This window comes from Parus major, chromosome 27 (assembly GCF_001522545.3).
Source record: "Parus major isolate Abel chromosome 27, Parus_major1.1, whole genome shotgun sequence".
Taxonomy (NCBI): domain Eukaryota; kingdom Metazoa; phylum Chordata; class Aves; order Passeriformes; family Paridae; genus Parus; species Parus major.
In genome coordinates this window covers 2,204,609-2,222,817 of record NC_031796.1, presented here as the reverse complement: position 1 = coordinate 2,222,817, position 18,209 = coordinate 2,204,609, and the positions used below count along the sequence as shown (strand labels likewise).

At 39.2% G+C, this 18,209-nt stretch overlaps 3 protein-coding genes across 3 annotated transcripts; all 3 read right to left on the bottom strand.

Moving 5' to 3' along the window:
* Window positions 1-1,504: 1,504 nt before the first annotated feature.
* Window positions 1,505-2,868, bottom strand: LOC107215201 (olfactory receptor 12). The gene has a single exon (XM_015651219.3). The coding sequence runs from the start codon at window positions 2,784-2,786 to the stop codon at window positions 1,857-1,859; it is 930 nt and encodes a 309-aa protein (XP_015506705.1). The 5' UTR covers window positions 2,787-2,868; the 3' UTR covers window positions 1,505-1,856.
* A 5,505-nt stretch (window positions 2,869-8,373) lies between these two features.
* Window positions 8,374-9,321, bottom strand: LOC107215093 (olfactory receptor 6Y1-like). Its single transcript, XM_015651054.1, has one exon. The coding sequence runs from the start codon at window positions 9,319-9,321 to the stop codon at window positions 8,374-8,376; it is 948 nt and encodes a 315-aa protein (XP_015506540.1).
* A 3,672-nt stretch (window positions 9,322-12,993) lies between these two features.
* Window positions 12,994-13,953, bottom strand: LOC107215092 (olfactory receptor 6B1-like). Its single transcript, XM_015651053.1, has one exon. It carries the CDS (start codon window positions 13,951-13,953, stop codon window positions 12,994-12,996), a length of 960 nt encoding a protein of 319 aa, XP_015506539.1.
* Between the last annotated feature and the right edge of the window lie 4,256 nt (window positions 13,954-18,209).

The window sequence follows — 18,209 nt, the reverse complement described above, 5'->3', positions numbered from 1 at the left end:
TAAGGTTGGAAAAGACCTCCAGGATCTTTGTGTTTGACTGAACATCACCATGTGAGCTAAATCTTTGCACTGAGTGCCGTGTCCAAGCTCTTTCTGAGCACTTCCAGGAGTGGTGTCTCCCTTGCTTCACTAAGCAGCAGCAGCAGCTCTCCTTGTCCCTCTCACCACCAGCTCCATAAAAATGCCATGTCCTGTGGTTAAGCAAGGGAGAAATGGGCTTTCTAGGAGGAGCCAGCTTGGAAATTTGAGACTTAAGAGTTATTTACACAGGAAGATACATCTCTGTACTTCACAGGATGAAAGGTGGAGATAAGCAGCTGGTTTCGATGTGGCACATGCTGTTGGGTGGGTGTGAGCTGGAGCTGCTCTGCAAACACACTGTGGTCTGCTGAACCTCTTTTGGATGGGTCACGATGGTGACGTGAGCTGAAGGTGCTGAATGCACGTTCTCCTTTGAACTCCTCCATAAAGGGCAGAAGGCTGTACCTCAGGACAGCCTAGTAGGTACTACAGTGTAAACTGTCCAAAAAAAGAGAGTTGTAAGGGACTTTTGGATATGTCTCAAACTTGTATTCCCTCCCTCTCCCCCCACAAACCTCCATCTCATGTTTCACTTTCTTCCTAGAAAGACAAAATTAGAAATACTACAGACAAATAAATCTAGTTCACTCTTGTCTGACTTAAATTAGCTGTGGATGTGTACAATGAGAATGCCTCCACCTGAACTGGCTCTGTTCCAATGTACAGAAATGAGGTACTGCAAGAGTCTGAGTTTTGTGTTCTATTTTAGATGTTCAGTACACTTAAATACTCATCAAACTGTCTGATCCAATAGAATTAATTATGGCTTTAAAATGCTAGTGTCTTTTGAATGGCTATAAGAGGCCTCTAAATTACAGGTCAGATGCATTGTAAATGTCTAATTATGGTTAATGAAACCAGACTTCCATCTGCTCTAGAAAAGGAATAAAGCTAGGCAGAGAAGAATAAGAAAAAAAGAGATACTTTTGTCCACAATAATGCAAAAGAAAATGTCAGAATTGTGTGTCACTGTGGTCAGCCACTAAACAGATGTGTGGTCTTGGCTTATGTAATTGACCTTATTTTTAAATTCTTACTTTTATTCTGGTTTTATGTGTAAGTGTAAATGATTTAAGCAATAGATGTAAACTTATTAAATAATTTCATGATAATCAACCATATTGTCCATTGAAGGATATCCTACATTCTATCAAAAATTGTGTAGTTGAAATAACAATGACTACATTTTTGTACATTTGTTTATATTTCCTATTATAATATATATTTATATATGTAATATATATATATAATATATATTTATATTATTTATATTTTATATTTTATTGACTGTCACTCTTAGAGCAGATACAGCACAAAGCAGATCTGTAAGAAACTTTGTCCAAGCCTTTATTGTGCCCATACATAGCATTTTTATACCCTCCTGACCCCACAGTGCACCCCATCTCACTGCCCATCACCACACCAGCCCTCAAGTCCATTGGTGGAAGCACTGTTTGGAGAAAGTATCCCCAAAAATCCAAAATCCAGATAGATCTTGGTTTTCCATGGTGGTTTTTGCAGCACATATGTTTTTTGTTTTCTCTACCTTTATCTTCTTTCTCTTCTTCTCACAAACATACAAATCCTGCTGGCTTCTTCTCTTCTGTTAACTCTTCCATCTGACCCTCAGCCCACTGTGGGCCCTCTCCACAACTGACCATCTAGAAACACAAAGGACTCTTTAAAGCAAGTCCTGATGTCCTTTATTTTACATTCTAAGCATCTGTCCATACCAAATTGGACACTTATATTCATTCTCACCCTCAGTAAACATGCTAAAAAATCCCTTTCCTTTTTAACTGTTTTTTCAGAGACCCTTTTACCTCCCTGTTTCTGAGGGTGTAAATGAAAGGGTTTAGCATGGGAATAACAATAGTATAGAAGATGGAGATGGTGTTGCTTTTGCTGGGTGAAGATGTGGCTCCAGGCTGAGCATACATGAAGAAGACTGTCCCAAAGAACAAGCAGATTGTCACCATGTGAGAAGAGCAGGTGGAGAAGGCCTTGTGCCTGCTTTCAGCTGAAGGCATTTGGAAGATAGTGATGATTATATAACCATAGGAGATAAAAACCACCAAGGCAGTGCCCACAATTATTGATCCACACACAGCCAGCATTACGAGCTCATTGACGAGTGTGTTGGAACAGGAGGCTTGGATCACTGCAGCAACATCACAGAAGAAGTGGTTTATTTCTGTGTGCCCACAAAAGGACAAACTGAACGTGAAGCCTGTCTGGATGGTGCAGTTGATGCAGCCTGACAGGTAAGAACCCATCACCATGAGAACACAAAGCCTTCTGCTCATAATGACTTGATAGAGCAGTGGATTGCAGATGGCAGTGAAGCGATCATAAGCCATCACAGCAAGGAAGAAGGCTTCTGTTGTACCAAAAAGAGAGAAGAAGAACATTTGTGAAGCACAGCCATTGTAGGAAATGCTTCTTCTGCCCAGTAAGAATGCCAGTGCTGCCCTGGGAGTGATGACAGAGGAATAACAGATGTCCAAGGTGGACAAGTTCTCTAGGAAGAAGTACATTGGGGTGTGCAGGTTGGAGTCCATCCTGATGATGAGTATCATGCAGACATTTCCCACTACAGTGACAATGTACATGGAGGAGAAGAGAACAAAGAGAAGGAGTTGTGATCCTGGGTGGGATCTGAACCCAACCAAAACAAACTCACTTATCCTGGTGTGGTTTTCCATCTTTGCTTTCAGATGATGTTCCAAAAGGAAATTAGGATGCAGTAAATTTCAGGTAGTTTGCCTGGAGAAGTAATTATAGAAGAATAAGACAAACAATGAGATATATGAAATATAAGAAATATTAAATACAGAGTAACAGATGGAAAAATAAAATTTATTAATATATCACATCTTCAGATTTTTTTTTCAATGGTTACAGGGTAATTTGTAAATTAATAATCCTGTAATATTATCTTCAGGATAAAGAAACATTCTGCATGCAGCTTATCCAACATATTTTAATTTAATAAACTTTAAAACCAAATAGAAACAGACATTTAATTCTACAGTTGAAGACCTCTTTCAGATTTAACTGGGCAGAAAAAATCTCATACCAAGATTGCAACTAACCCACAAAAGACTGCTCTCCCCTAAGCAAAAGAACAAGGGAATTTGCTGCTTCAGATGATGCAAAACAATTGAAAACAAATGAATTGAAACTCATTGAAAATGAGCCAAGAAATGTTTTAAAATAATGTGGATAACTTTTTTACAAAAACCCAAGTCTATTATTTTAAGAAACCCACATTGTTTCATGTGAGAAACTGAGTTTTTTCTTTTATTAAAGTACTTGAAAAAAAAACCCTTCAAACGTTGAGATTTCTGAAATAAGTTTTCTCAAATGTTAATTCACACAGTATGTTAAAAACTGACTAATTGACAGAATGTTTCAAGTAATTCCATTTCAATTCTATTTAGTAATTTTATTTTCATAAGCTAGTTGTCCTCTTATCTAGGCTTGAATATATTCTGTAGGCTGATGCCTACATTAGAACTCACAGTTTGGATGCCTTTAAATTCAGTGGACAGAGATAAACACTCCAGCTTTAGAATATTTAGAGAAGGTATGAACCATGTTTTAAGATTTTCTGGTTTCCTCCATTGATCTGAAGGAAATTCCAGCTATTCTGTCTGTGAAAAGATGAATGTAGATGTAAAAAGCTGAGTGACAGAAATCCCCATCCAGTTACTGGTATTTTGTTTGGTTTGCTGGCATTTCCATTAGATAATTTTTCTTAATTAGCACATTCCTAATCTTTTCAAAGCACTGAATTATTTTTTAACACATTTCTCCAGCTAGTCCTTCATGGTCCTTGAAATGTAGCCTCAGCTCTAGGTACCCTCAGAATCTCTATTTAATCCTTTGTTCTTATTTACCCACGAGTCTTAGGAAAAGGAAATAAATTTGGAGAAAGAATTTCTCTTTGCTCTTGCTCATCAAATATTTTGACTGGTTTTCTTGGGGTTTTTTGTGTGCAGAGAGCTCAGGTTTAGGCAGTCAGGGTCAAGTATCCAGTCAAAGCCTTTCCAAGCCTGTTGTCTACAGCTTTCACAATTCCTAAAGCTTCCCCTATTGTTAAAAGAGAGAAATAGATGCATCCACATGTGATTCTTTTAGTCTCACCCTACCTGTTCAAAACAGGGGAAGAACAGTCCCTTAGAAGTGCTGTCTTTGTTAGAAAAAAAAAAATAAATCCAGCCAGAAGAGAATAAGTAAAAGAGAGATACTTTTGTCCACAATAATGTAAAAGCAAACATCAAAATTTTGTGTAATTATGGTCAGCCATTTAACAGATGTGTGCTCTTGGCTTATGTAATTGACCTTATTGTTAAATTCTTATTTTTATTCTGGTTTGATGTGTAAGCATCAATGATTTAAGTAATAGATGTAAACTTATGAAATAATTTCATGACAATCAAACATGTTGTCCATTGAAGGATATCCTACATCCTATCCAAAATTGTTTAGTTGAAATAACAATTACTGCTGCTTTAAGTAAATGGCTTTTTAAATATGCTAACAAAAACCTCAGCAAAGAATGAAGATGCTGGAGATACTATTTTAGCCAGTGAGGGGAAGATTATTGATTCACATGAGAGGTCTCTGGAACTGTCTGTCTCTGGATTGATCAAACAGAAAGTCTAAATGCAGACACATTAAATACTGGATCCCTGTTAATGTACTTAATTTCCAGAAGAAGTAACTTCATTCATAATCCCTGATTATTACATTCTATATAATGAAAAGAAAACAATGATTTTTAGTCCAGTTTTGTCACTACATTTAACAAAGCACAGCTCAGATTTCACACCCCACAGTACACATACCTTTTAATATGGTCATTAAAGCCAGGTTTTGTTTTTTGGAATTCAGGTTTCTTCAGCACATTGCCAAAAAATACCGAATATTTTTTCTACTCAGCTGATTTTTCAGTAGTGTCTTGTAATCAATAAATCACTGGCCTTTCATCTGTCTGGTTCTAAGGGTGTTGTCCTTAGGATGTTGCTTATATATACTTTAATAGGTGTACATAGAAACACCAGGGAATCGATTTCCAGAGTCCTGAACCTTCACAGCAGACATCTGAACCTCAAATGAGATATTTTTCCCTTATGCCATTTTTCTTTGCCTGCAAAAGGAAAAAAAAAAAAAAAAAGGAATAGAAGGAATAAAATAATAAGGAATAAAACACAAACAATAAAGTGTAAAGCTGTTTCTGTGTGTCTTCTACCCCTACTTTTTTCCCTGCTTCTTATGCAGAACCCTTCGTGCCCCTTGTAGATTCTTTGTGCTGAGCAAAACACTGTGGACCTAATCAAGACCTCATTAGTCATTAGAATCTGCTTTTTTTTCAGATTATCAAAATAGAACAGACACCGTTGGCTTCTCCCCAAGCAATAATGCTTCTCTTCTCTACACAAAAGCAAGTTTCACTAAATGTGTTCTCTCTTCTGGCTGGCAGGAGGAGCACACTCACCATCTGAAATGTAGATGTATGATTCAGGTGAGGGTCCAGCCTCTATGGGAACACTGCTCTGGAGTGTTTTTTCTGTTTTTTACTCCAGGAAGGTAAAAAAGCATCTCACAACTCCTGTTTGGGTACCTCAGACACCCTGGGGTGGGGCTGTTCTTCAAAAAGCAAACTTGCATTCTTCTCAGCACAGGAGCATCACATTTAGTTACAGTAGACTTCTTTGTTTTGGCACGTGGTTTTAAATAAATCTGCATGAAATAAAGTTTCTATTCTTGATATAATGGCTTCCCAAATTTTGTGACTGACAATAGATCAATATCTTCTAAACCCAGACTATCTTACATTTGCATACATTCTTACCAGCTCCCCGAGGCTGTGAGTAAGATTGAGAGAGATGGAAAGTTCCTCAGAAGTTAAGATTGGACTCTTACCTCCTTTACTGGTGGGTAGTGACTTATTTACAGTACTTTAAAGGCACCCAAACTTGACTTTGAGAAAGTGTTTATTAGGAAAACTTCTAGAAATAAACTTAGATGCAAGAAAGAAATTGCATTCTCAAAAGGTTTGTGTTTGTGTAAGACTTTTCTGTGTTCTCCCCTTCCCTAACATCACTTAGGAACCCCTGTTGAATAGGTTATGAATTATTTGTTTCAGGTTTTCTAACAACATTATTATTAGTGTACATAAACCCCATAATAACTGGATGATAATCCTGTTAACAGTGTATTTGAAGGATTTTCCTGACATTATTTCAAAACAATCACTTCAGTTCTTTAAAACCAGCCAATGTGTGTAGCCAAATCTCTGTATTAAAGGAACTTCACACCTTGCCAAATTTCAATGAAAAACTCACTAAGGGTTCTGAAATGCTATGGTTTGCACTTTATATATGAAAAACTGAAATAAGAGAAGAAATAGATTGTGTGATTATTGGTGTATGAGTACTTAAATATATTGCAATAAGAATGAAGTGAGCCTGATCCTGTACTGGTTTTGTCTTGCATAGAATTAAATTGCTTCACTGTAGCTGGTATGGGACTAAATTCTGGATTTATGATGAAAACCATATTGAGAACACAGGAATGTTTCAGTTCTTGCTGGGAGGAAACAAGAAGCTGTGAGGGGACACAGCTGGGACAGCTGCCTCCAGCTGACCAGAGAGACATTCCAGACCATGTGGCATCATGCTCAGCAATAAAAACTGCAAGAAAAAGGAGAAAGGGATGTCCCTTCCAAAGTAACCATTAGGTGTGATCCCATTTTCTTTGAGGTGGCTGAACAGAAAAGCATATGTTACAGATAAATAACATATTTATAGGGTGACAGCCCATATCCATGTGTAGAAAAGGAGCTGAGGGTAGTTTATTTAGATGTCTAAATAGACATGTCTAAACTTTAGGTATTTTTAGAAGAATTCATATCTAGCTGTGTATATGTGGCTCTTGATTTTTAATGCAAATCTAAAGAACTACTGGATTTTTTTGTTGTTGTTCCTTTGCAATGGTTCATATTGTAATGTATATTCATTTTGTGTCAAACACCTATTTTCTCATAGCAGATTTTGTGCTAATGCCTGGATTACAGCCAGCACACTGCATTTCTGGTGAGAGCTCCCCACTATGGTTAAAGTCAAGCTGTTCCTGACATCTCTCCTCAACATTTAACAAAAAGGTCTTGTTTGAAACAATTTGCAATACATGACACAGTGTGCACAGACAAGTTTCTTCCAGGTTTCATCCTGGAATCTGAATGTTTAATCTGCAAAACTAGTAAAATCAGTATCCTAGTACAGAGCATAGAATATCAGATACCATGGTCTTGGTCACAAACCCAGATTTAATATGGCCACATGGAGATGCACTCTGCTGACAGATTTATTTGTTTGTTTATTACAGACTATTAAAAGTTCTGGAGCACTGTGATAGTCTGAACACAGTGCAGTATTCTTAGAGACACCATTTTATTTCTAATTTATGATCAGATTTTCTCACAGATGATCTGTGTTTAGCTCAGATTCACCAGCTGTGTTTCCAGCTCCTGCATGAGATCATTACTCCTGAAGAAATACTGCTGGATCCAAGGCTTGTGCAGCCTGAAGGAAGCACTGAAGTGATTTATCCTTTCAGGCATGTCTGAATTTCTTCATGGAAGACATTATTTGGTGTGCAATGAGGTTATTTAGGGTATCTTGGTCCCGTTGTGAAGCTGAAACAGAGCCCAAGTGACAATGCAGCTGTACCATGTGAACACCATGAGCTACTCACTTTATACCTTCTTTAATGCCATATTAGAAACATTTTCTACTTCAGAAGATGGTTCCTTTTATCCTACACCAGGTACCTAAGAATATTACAATTACCCATCCTTTTCTGCTGCCTGTTTCTTTCAAGGGACAATGACAAAATCTTGGACTAAATAAATTACACATAGCTGATTTTCACATGCATTTTACAATGTTTTATGGACTCCATTCCTTCTAGGGGTACATTTTCTAGCATTTTCAAACCTCTTTAAAAATGGAGCATTCATTCAGCCAGAGACTTTTAAGAAAGAGTGACAGCATAGATTCTTACAGGGAAAACAAGCAAAAAATCCCTAAACCCAAACATCTCAAGTCAAAGCCATAGTAAATACATAGATTTAACTTAGATATATTAAGGTCTAGTCCAATAAATATGAGTAGTGTTTGCATGGATAGGAGAGTTTGGCATGGATTAAGATTTGGACCTCCTGATTTCAGCTCACCAGCACTGCCATGATCTTCATGAGCAAAGCCCCTTTTCTGGGGCTCTTCAGTTGATTTCTTTGGTGCATCTTCTGCAAGTAAAAGTCTTTCTCATGGCAGCCCTGACTTCTTTGTTTCTAAGACAATATATGAGAGGATTCAGAAGTGGCACAACCACCGTGTACAGCACTGACACCAGCTTGTTGGCACGATAGGTGTACATGAGCTTAGGGTGGGCATAAGTGAAAAGTGTGGTGGAGTAAAACAAAATCACCACGGTCAGGTGGGAGCTGCAGGTGGAAAAGGCTTTTTGTCTCCCCTGAGAAGAAGGAATCTTCAACACAGTGAACATGATGCAAATATAGGAGGCCACCACGGTGCACAGGGGTATCATGATAACCAGCAGAGCCAAGATGAAGTCCACTAGCTCAGCCAAAGAGGAATCACTGCAGGAGATATTCAGTAGGGGAGAAATATCACAGAAATAATGATTGATTTTGTCCACATCACAGAATGAGAGCCGAGCTATAAAGCTCAGCTTGATGGAAGAAGTGATCAAACCACACATCCAACAGCCAGCTATCAGCTGAGCACAAAGCTTGTGGTTCATGATGAGAGGGTATCTGAGGGGTTTGCATATGGCCACAAAGCGGTCAAAGGCCATCACAGCTAACAGAACATACTCAGTACAAACAAAAGTCACAAAGAAATGCAACTGTGTCATGCACCCCTGGAATGAGATACGTTTGTCATGAGACAGGACATCTATGATCATCTTTGGCTCGATGACAGAAACATACCAGATCTCTAAGAAAGCCAGATTCCCTAGGAAGAAATACATGGGTTTTTGCAGGCTGTGGTTATTTTGGATGGTGAGAATGATGAGGAAGTTTTCCAACACAGTTAATAAATAAGCCAGAAGCAAAGCAGAGAAGAGAAGCAGCTGCAGTTCACCAGTGGTGGGAAAACCCAGGAGAATGAAATACGTGACTTTGGTTTCATTCCTCCCCCCCATTCTGTAGAAGAAAGATGAACCTTATCCACCTGCAATAAATTAATACAATGACACCTAACTATGCATGCTTAAATTCATAGCCATAGGTTAAATCACCACTTAAAGACTCTGTTAAAGTTCAGGCATTTTTTTTCTGGGTTTTTAGAAATGAACTTCGTGAAATTTATCTGCTCAATTCAGAATTTTTCACTTTAAAAATTAAACCATGCTTTTAAATTTACATTTCATGGAGATAAACACACATTACAAATACTGTCTCATCTAATACATCCAAGACAAATGATGAATGATGCTAATATATTATCCATGCAGTACAAAGAAATGACAGCTTATGAGGTTATAGATAGACATTTATATTTCCAATACTTAGTTTCTACATCTAAACATTTCTAAAGTTATATCATATATATTCCATGAACTGTAAGGGAAATGCAAAGTACCACAAGGATATATTCATTTTGATAATAAAAAACACCTTCAAACACATCTGAAGGAGCCCACTAGAGGTTTAAACACATCTACACAAAATCTATTGAAATGGTACACATAACATCCAGATACAGCATAAGTGCAAGAAAATTATAATTCTGGGTCAGGTTTGTGTGCCACTAACTCAGATTAATCCTTCAAAAACAAGAATGGCTCAGCCTGTGCTATTAAAAACAAAACTGTTCTCAACCTTCTGTAGTGGGAATCCACTGCCTGAGTTGATCCTGGAGAATGTGATCAGTAGGGTACAGATGAGGTGAAGACTGGTACATCAGTTGTGTGATTTATACCAGCACAGATAAATCACCACTTTATTTAACTTTGGTGTCTCATGAGATCTGATTCACAAATTATAGCTGGCCTCCCAATGGAAGCAATCACAGAAAGAGCAGGGATGTTATTGTTACCTCTGTGATTCCATGCAGAGTTGAAGAAACTCTGAAGATTTTTTTCTGAGACACTGAACAATGAAAAAATACAATAGCTACTGATTTTTATAGGCCAGAGGAAAATAAAAACATACCCTGAGGCAGAGGATATGGCAGTCTTTTACCAAAAAGTAATCTAGAAAAATATTTTAGTGCCCTAATCTAAATCAGTAACTTTAATGGGTAATCACTTTTGGTGTAAGTGATTTTGGGTAAGTGTAGTTTCACCCACATCAAAGCCACAATCTTCAGACACACAAATAGCCAAGCTATGCATTTTCTGAATTTTATAATACAGTGCAAATATGTTCAGAGCAAAAGGAGGATCAGAGATAACACTGAGCTGGAGTTCATTTGCCTCCCAGGCAGGGCTGAGGTGCTGCTCCAGGATTCTGCAGCCCAAAGAGAACAAAACCTGAGCTGCTCCTCTCCATACTCCAGGTGGGAGCCAGCCCTGGAGTCAGCTATTTGTAAAATCTCCTTCCAGATGGTCTCATGTGAATCAGATATCTTAAGCCAGAACCAAAATTACATTCACACAGTGAGAATAATGGGAGTTTAGCATCCAGGAGAGCTGGAATTACAGAAGTTATTTGGCTGTTGGAGCATACAGTTTGATTTATTTTGCAAATATGTAAGGATCTAGTAACATTTGACATACCTTGTAATATGCTGATTGAATTCTAACTACTGGCCAAAGCCATTTGTGCATGCTGAGGGGTGTAAGGGCATCTCACTAAGACAACAACCTTAAAATAATATAAGTGCATGGAGAAGGGAGAGTAGTGTTGTCAGAAGCACGAGTGTTGGTTCTTACCTCATTTCTGTTAGGCTGGTCAGGGTCCAACTACCATGGACCAATTTTGGGATCCCTGCAATTCAAGGAAAATGTGGATAAACTAGAGAAGTGCTTACTAAAGCCTGCAAAGATGTGAAGATATGAATCAGGGTCCATGCACCATGAAAATAAGTTGCTGTAGCTGGGTTTGTTCAATGTGGGGTTTTGGAGGCTGTGCTGTGGTCTAACAGTGACAAACTATGGAAAGGGACAAAGACAGTGATTTATTGCTATTTAGGCCATTAGAAAATGTGAGGTCAGAACAGGGCTTAAACAGTTTCCCTGAGAGATTTTAGTACCTCTGACATTTTAAGCTCTCAGCTAGACCAAGCCACAGCTGATGTAAGAGAGACATGGAGAGAGTTATGCTATAAAAGGGAAGTCAAATTATAAATATATTCACATCTGGAGTACTGCATCCAGTTCTTGGCTCCCCAGTGGAATAACCTGGAGAGCATCCATCCCCTGGATCATACTGAACATATTACTCAAATGTTGAAATCTACTCAGGGGGTACCTACAGCCAGATTCACTTCCCTACACATCAATTTTTGTTGCAGTTTGAGATGCCACAGGCTTTTCCATTTGACATCCAGATCAAAGAATCTTATAAAAACTTGGGTTGGAAGGACAGAACTTTACTTCCAGAATATTTTAACTCACTCTGCTGTCACAAACATATTTCAGGCTGATCAGGTTTTTTAGGGACTTGTCAAGAAAAGCTTTGAAAAGCTCAAAGCACAGAAATTTCATTACTTTTCTGGGACTGTGTTGTGGTGTTTCATCACTCTGATAGATTTTGTTTGATGTTTTTCCTTTTTTTGGACTATCTTATCTGAATTTAACTTGTTGGAACAAGTTCCTGATGCTTTTGTCTTTTCAGGCATGCACAATTAAGAATTGTCTCTATCTCCTCTGTAACACTCTTCAGACTGCAGCTATGCACCTCCTCAACATTCTCTTTTTCAGACTTAAAAAACTGCTTCCATCTGTCTCTGTATGATGTGTGGTCCCTTTGGTCATTTGCTAACTCTCTGCTGGACTGTCCCTTTTGTCCTTCTTGTAGTGGGAAGTGCCAAACTGGACACAGAAATGTTGATGTAGTCCTGGGTAACAGAGTCAAGGATCATTTACCATCAGGCCTGCTGGTGCAAGATTTTGCATCTGTGTGTTAATTACCCTAAAGTTCTTCCTGACCCTCTCATTTGAATGTTACTTTAGGAAAGTGTTTAGACAACTGATTCTTCTCTTAGTGCTTGTATCTCCTCACGTGCTCTCCTCTCCTCCTGTGGTTGAAGGACCACAGGAAAATAACATTTAAAAATCAGGAGGCTCATTTAGCATTTCAAATTGAAATTAAACTATGCAAATTGACCCTCTTCCCCAAAAGTCAAGCTTTGTTTTCTGAATCTGAGCTACTTCCCAAATTTGTATCTGAAGTTAATAAAGAAATTTCTCAGTGGTGGTTCATGGTCTCCTATCACAGCTCTCTAAAATGACTGTTATTATCTGACTTACTGAAGTTCCCATCCTCATTCCTGTGAAGAAAATTGACATAACTATTTATTTGGTGCCTCAGATTCTTGAATCCTAGTTTCATGTTATGTTGGATCAAGGTCAGAATGCAATTTTGTTCTTTGATGCATACTAAAAAATACATTAAGGGCAGGCAATTATGTTTCTTGCCTTTTCTACTCCTCAGGAATGATGTGTGATGTGTTCAGTTAGAAAAACCTTTTACACTCACACAGAATCATAGGTTTTTTCTGAACACACAGATTGGCTCAGGAGAAGGAGTTGTTAAGCACTGATGTTGAAAGACAACCCTAATAACCACTTCTGTCAAAGTATAAATCTTACTAGATTTTCACAGGATTTAGACACATTGATTTGGAAGATTATCTTCCAGACATTACATCAGTGACTGGATACAGAAACTCTGGGGAGAGCAGCCCTGCTGCACAAGGCCTTCAGTAAAGTGTCCTTTACCTCCTGGTTCCTGAGGCAGTAAATGAATGGATTTAGCATTGGAGTGACTATGGTATAAATGATGGAAACCAGCTTGTTGAGATCCCTGGAGTTTACACTCCTGGGCCGGGCGTACATGAAGAGGGTGGCTGAGAAGAAAATGATGACCACAGCCAGGTGGGAAGCACAGGTGGAGAAGGCTTTTGTCCTGTTCTGGGCCTTGGGAATGAGCAAAATGGTGCTGATTATGTAGATGTAAGAAATTATAATGACAGAGAGGGGAATCAGCAAAATAAACAAGGCCGAGATGAAGTCCACCATCTCAGCAACTCGCCGCTTGGTGCACGACAGGTTGAGCAGTGGGCTGATGTCACAGTAGAAGTGGTTGATGACGCTGGGACCGCAGAAGGAGAGCTGGGAAATGAAGAAGACCTTGAGCACAGATGTCAGAAAGCCAAGCAGCCAAGAGCCCGTGGCCAGCTGCACGCAGAACCTGCGGCTCATGGCGAGCGCGTAGTGCAGGGGGGTGCAGATGGCCACGTAGCGGTCGTAGGCCATGACAGCCAGGAGGACACACTCGGTGCACACCAGGGCAATGAAAAAGTAGAGTTGGGCCATGCAGCCTGTGAAGGAGATGTTCTTATCCTTCACCACCAAGTTGAGCAGCAATTTGGGGACGGTGACAGAAATGTAGCAGGCCTCTAGGAAAGCTAGATGGCCCAGGAAAAAGTACATGGGCTTGTGGAGCTGGTGGTTGGTGATGATTAAAGTGATGATAACGATGTTCTCAGCCACAGTCAGCAAATACACAGCAAGGAAAAGCACAAACAGCAGAACCTGTAGCTCTGGAGTGGTGGGGAAGCCCACGAGGATGAACTCATGGATGTGGGTATCATTTCCTTGTGCCATGATGACCTTGAAGACCTGGAATGTGTGAGGAGGAAAAAGGAAAGAAATAGGGAACACTTTTAATTATCTCCCCCAGCATCCTTTCCATACTGGACTTGCAAATAGACAATTTAAGCAGAGATTCCACACCAGTTATTTAACTGACATTCCTTATTACTTAACCACTTCTGAAGTTTCTTAGTGTCATACAACAGGATTGGTGATTCAGACCCTGGCTCCAAGAAAATATTTGGGCTTCACTGATTTCTTCACAGATCTTCTTACCCCTGTCTTCACTTAAAACACAGAGGGGAAGAGAAAACATTAAATGTGTGTTTGATCTCAGTTGTGAGCTGCCCCCCAGACAGAAGCACAGTCTTGCTGAGTGACTGCACCCACACACAGCAAACTCAGCTTGAGCTGTTTTACTGCCTCCCTTACTCGTGAATATTTGCAGAAGGAAATGTTTGTTCTCTCACACAGAATACTTTCAATAAGTTTTCTAGAGTTAAGGGGTATATGCATTTGGGGGTTTTCTTTTGAAATTGGAAAGGACCTGTGCATCTGAAAATTTCTCTCATTTTCAATTGATTGACTAAAATAGGCCACTTCTCCCCCCAAATAACAGTTTTTACTTAGAGCCTTGGACTACACTAATTACAGTAGTCATCCATAATTTTTCTTCTGCATTAATTGATAGAATTAATCTTGATTTTTCACAAAATACCTGAAGTTTGATGTTTATGCCTCTTGTTTTCCACTTCTTAGGGAAGGTTTCAAATATTTTTTTACCTATTCCTGCACATTCCTATCAAATACTCAACTGACTTTGTAGAATAATGTTCAGTATTTGTTATTCACAAAATATTTCTCATATATCACACTATGAAAGAAAATCCATTAATGTTATGAAGACAAAGAAATTTGTATTTTTGTAATATAATTATTTGTCTTTGAGGTTCAAAATATTTATTTCAAATCAAATTTTTCTCTTGTGTAGAGATAATCTGTGTAGAATCAATCTGATTACATAATTTACATATTTCATTACAATTACATCACTGCTGCCAAATAATAAAGTGACAGGATATTAAATACAATTTCACTTTTAAGGATGGCTTTCACATATCCCAACCTTCCATGAGATTTAAGCTGTGGTAAATACTGACAGGTAAGGCAGGTAACTCATTTTCCAGTATAGACAGTAGAGATTCAAGCAGCACAAGGAAAAAACCTAGTTTAAGTGATTTAGCATGCTATAGAATACAAACCATAATTGAAAAGTGCCTGAATGAAAAAGGTATCAAAAAGAGAAAAGAAAAATTGTGATTCCCCATGCAAATACAGGCTTTAAAAATTCCAGATCTACCTTAGAATATTGACTTTAATTTTAAAAGGGTGATTAATTGGACCATTCCAGGTACCTGTCCTCAAATAACAGATCACCCTCAGGTGGCACACAAAGATAATTTCCATGTTTCAAGAATGAAGCTTTTCAGAGTAAAAATAATGGTGAATGTTTTTTACATTCTAGTCCACTGAAAATAGAATATAAATGCCTTTTTTTACCACATAAACATATTCAGAAGTACTGCTGTAGAAAACACAGAGAGAGTGAGGGAAAGGTTATATTTGACTTATAATATCAACAAAGGTGATAAGATTTTTAAAAGCACACAAAGTAAAATAAGAAATTTCCATATTTTCAGTCTTTTAATCTGTTAAATCCAGCTCTGTTTCCTTTCCAAGCAATCCCTCTCTCTTCTCTCTCACACCTTGAGAAACATGTCCATGTTTCTCTTGAAAGCTACTCACAGAATCAAGGAATCCCAGAATGGGGTGGGTTAGAAGAATTTTAAAGCCCACCCAATCCCACCCAACCAAGGCAAGGAAAACCCCCACTGTCCCAGGAGCTCCAGCCCCAATGTCCAGCCTGGCCTTGGGCACTGCCAGGGATCCAGGGGCAGCCCCAGCTGCTCTGGGCACCCTGTGCCAGGACCTCAACACCCTCACAGGGAAGGATTCCTTTCCAATATCTGATCTAAACTTATTCCTTTCCAATTTGAAGCCATTCCCCCTTGTTCTGTCTCTCCAGTTCCTGGTAAGAACTGGGAATGCCCCTTCCAAAGCACTCACAAATTGTGTGGGAATTCTCAGAGCTCAGGTGAGATCAGGTGAGAAGAAACACCTCTAACAAACCTAGAGGAAAAGAAATTAAATGCTGTTTGACTGAACAAGAGATCAGTATCTATGCTTCTTTCTCTCTTTCATTCAGTTAAAACCTTACCCCTTTTGCTTTTCTGGTTCTCTCCCACTGGCTGGAAGCTCAGCTTTGTAAACAGCTGTGAGCAGAAACTCCTGCTGGCTTCTGTCGCTTCAGCTGAGCACAAGATTTCCCAGGATGCCAAAACGCCTCTCAGTACATTATCCTTCAAAGCCCAAGAGAACTGGGAACAGAATTAGAGGGAATAAACTTCCCTCCTTTTTTCTAAACCTCACAGAAGGTGTTGCTCTGCTGGTGGTTGTTTGCTTGTTAATTTTTTTATGTGCTAACTAGCTATTTATTGTAGCACCATTCAGACTTGATTTTTGTTTTCTTTCTCCAAAGCCACTGCTGTCTGTGTGACAAGGCATCAGACTAGAACTCAGGACATTTGTACTTTGCTGGTGGCTCATGATGGGTAGCTCTGACCAATAAAACTCTTCAGTTATCAGTGCCTTAGTTTCTCCATACATTAAATAATTATTGCACCAGTCTTGAATATTGAGGTTCCACAGAGAAAGTAGCACCCAAGCATTAGTTTTAGGTATGAAAGACACCATTCAGAGGGGAAATGCAAGTCCCTGGACATGCTTACAGCTTAGAGTGAGATACAGCCCAGAGAGAACACCCCCAAAGACAAGTGAGAATAATGCAAATTTCCATGTGTGAGCTACATGACTGAACTCCCAATAAAGTGAGGGGGGAAAGAGTCAACAGGAAAGAGTCTGGACAGTGTTTCACCTCATTCAAAAGGTTCCAAATTGTTTGGGATTCAATTTCTATTTTTTGTGTATTTGTAATCCTGAGATTCTTTAGTGTAGAACTCTAAACTCCATATACAATGTCAGCTGATGCTTTCCCATTTTGGTCAGACAAAACAATTCCTCTCTAAGCCTGGGAATCAAGGAAACCTCACTGCCTCAGGCCCTGAGAGATGGAAACAAAAGTGAGTTGGGGAGAACAAACTGGGGGAAAATGACTTCATTAAAACTGCAAATGGAAGATTAACCCCCAATATGCAACTGGACCAAACTTATAAAAATGTGAAAACCCTTGACCTGTCATTCATTTTTTGGCTGAAGCCCCTGAGGGAGCTTTGTCTGTCCTAAATGCACCTGAAGGCCCTTCAATGAATAGAACTGTTTTTTTCAATAAATGGAACTCTGCCTTTAGGTATTCCATAAAAGCACCAGCTGCAGGGTTAGGGATAAGTGGCTGGGGCAGGTTTGTTGTTGTTTCCCCATCACTCAGGAAAGCACTCCCACAAGAGGTGAGGAGCAGGGTGGGGGCCCAGGGCTGACACACGGCTGGGACAGGAGGATTTGCTGTGCTGTGACACACACAGGAGTGTGAGCACACCTGGGCCAGCACAGGAGAACAGCAGGAGCTGCTCAGCTCTGGGGATTCAAACAACCACGGGTGAGTGCTGTGGATGGGGTTACAGCAGGAGGAGATGCTGAGGAGCAGCTGAAAGAGGGGATGGAAATATTGCCAAACAGTGCTACAGCCTTTTCAGAAGGCTGGCACAAAGGAAGATGTGGCTGAACCACAGCTGAGAACAGACCTGGTAAAGGATGGAGAGGCTGACCTAGAGCAGCAGTGAGAGACAGAGTAGAAAGCCCAAGGAATCAAAGGAACAAAGGCCAAAAAGGAAAACTAGATGGAAAGAGAGAGAGAGAGAGAGAGAGAGAGAGAGAAAGAGAAAGAGAGAGAAAGAAGGAGAGAAAGAAAAAAGAGAGAAAGAAAGAAGAAAGAAAGAAGAAAGAAAGAAGAAAAGAAAAAGAGATAAAGAGAGAGAGAGAAAGAGAGAGAGAGAGAAAGAGAGAGAGAAAGAAAGAGAGGAAGAAAGAAAGAAAGAAAGAGAGAGAGAAAGAAAGAGAGAAAGAAAGAAAGAGAGAGAAAGAAAGAGAGAGAAAGAAAGAGAGAAAGAAAGAAAGAGAGAAAGAAAGAAAGAGAGAAAGAGAGAAAGAGAGAAAGAGAGAAAGAGAGAAAGAGAGAAAGAGAGAAAGAGAGA

What these genes read in the sequence shown, in the direction of transcription:
- LOC107215201 (XM_015651219.3), bottom strand. Translation starts at nt 2,786, where the DNA reads ATGGAAAACCACACCAGGATAAGTGAGTTTGTTTTGGTTGGGTTCAGA.
- LOC107215093 (XM_015651054.1), bottom strand. Translation starts at nt 9,321, where the DNA reads ATGGGGGGGAGGAATGAAACCAAAGTCACGTATTTCATTCTCCTGGGT.
- LOC107215092 (XM_015651053.1), bottom strand. Translation starts at nt 13,953, where the DNA reads ATGGCACAAGGAAATGATACCCACATCCATGAGTTCATCCTCGTGGGC.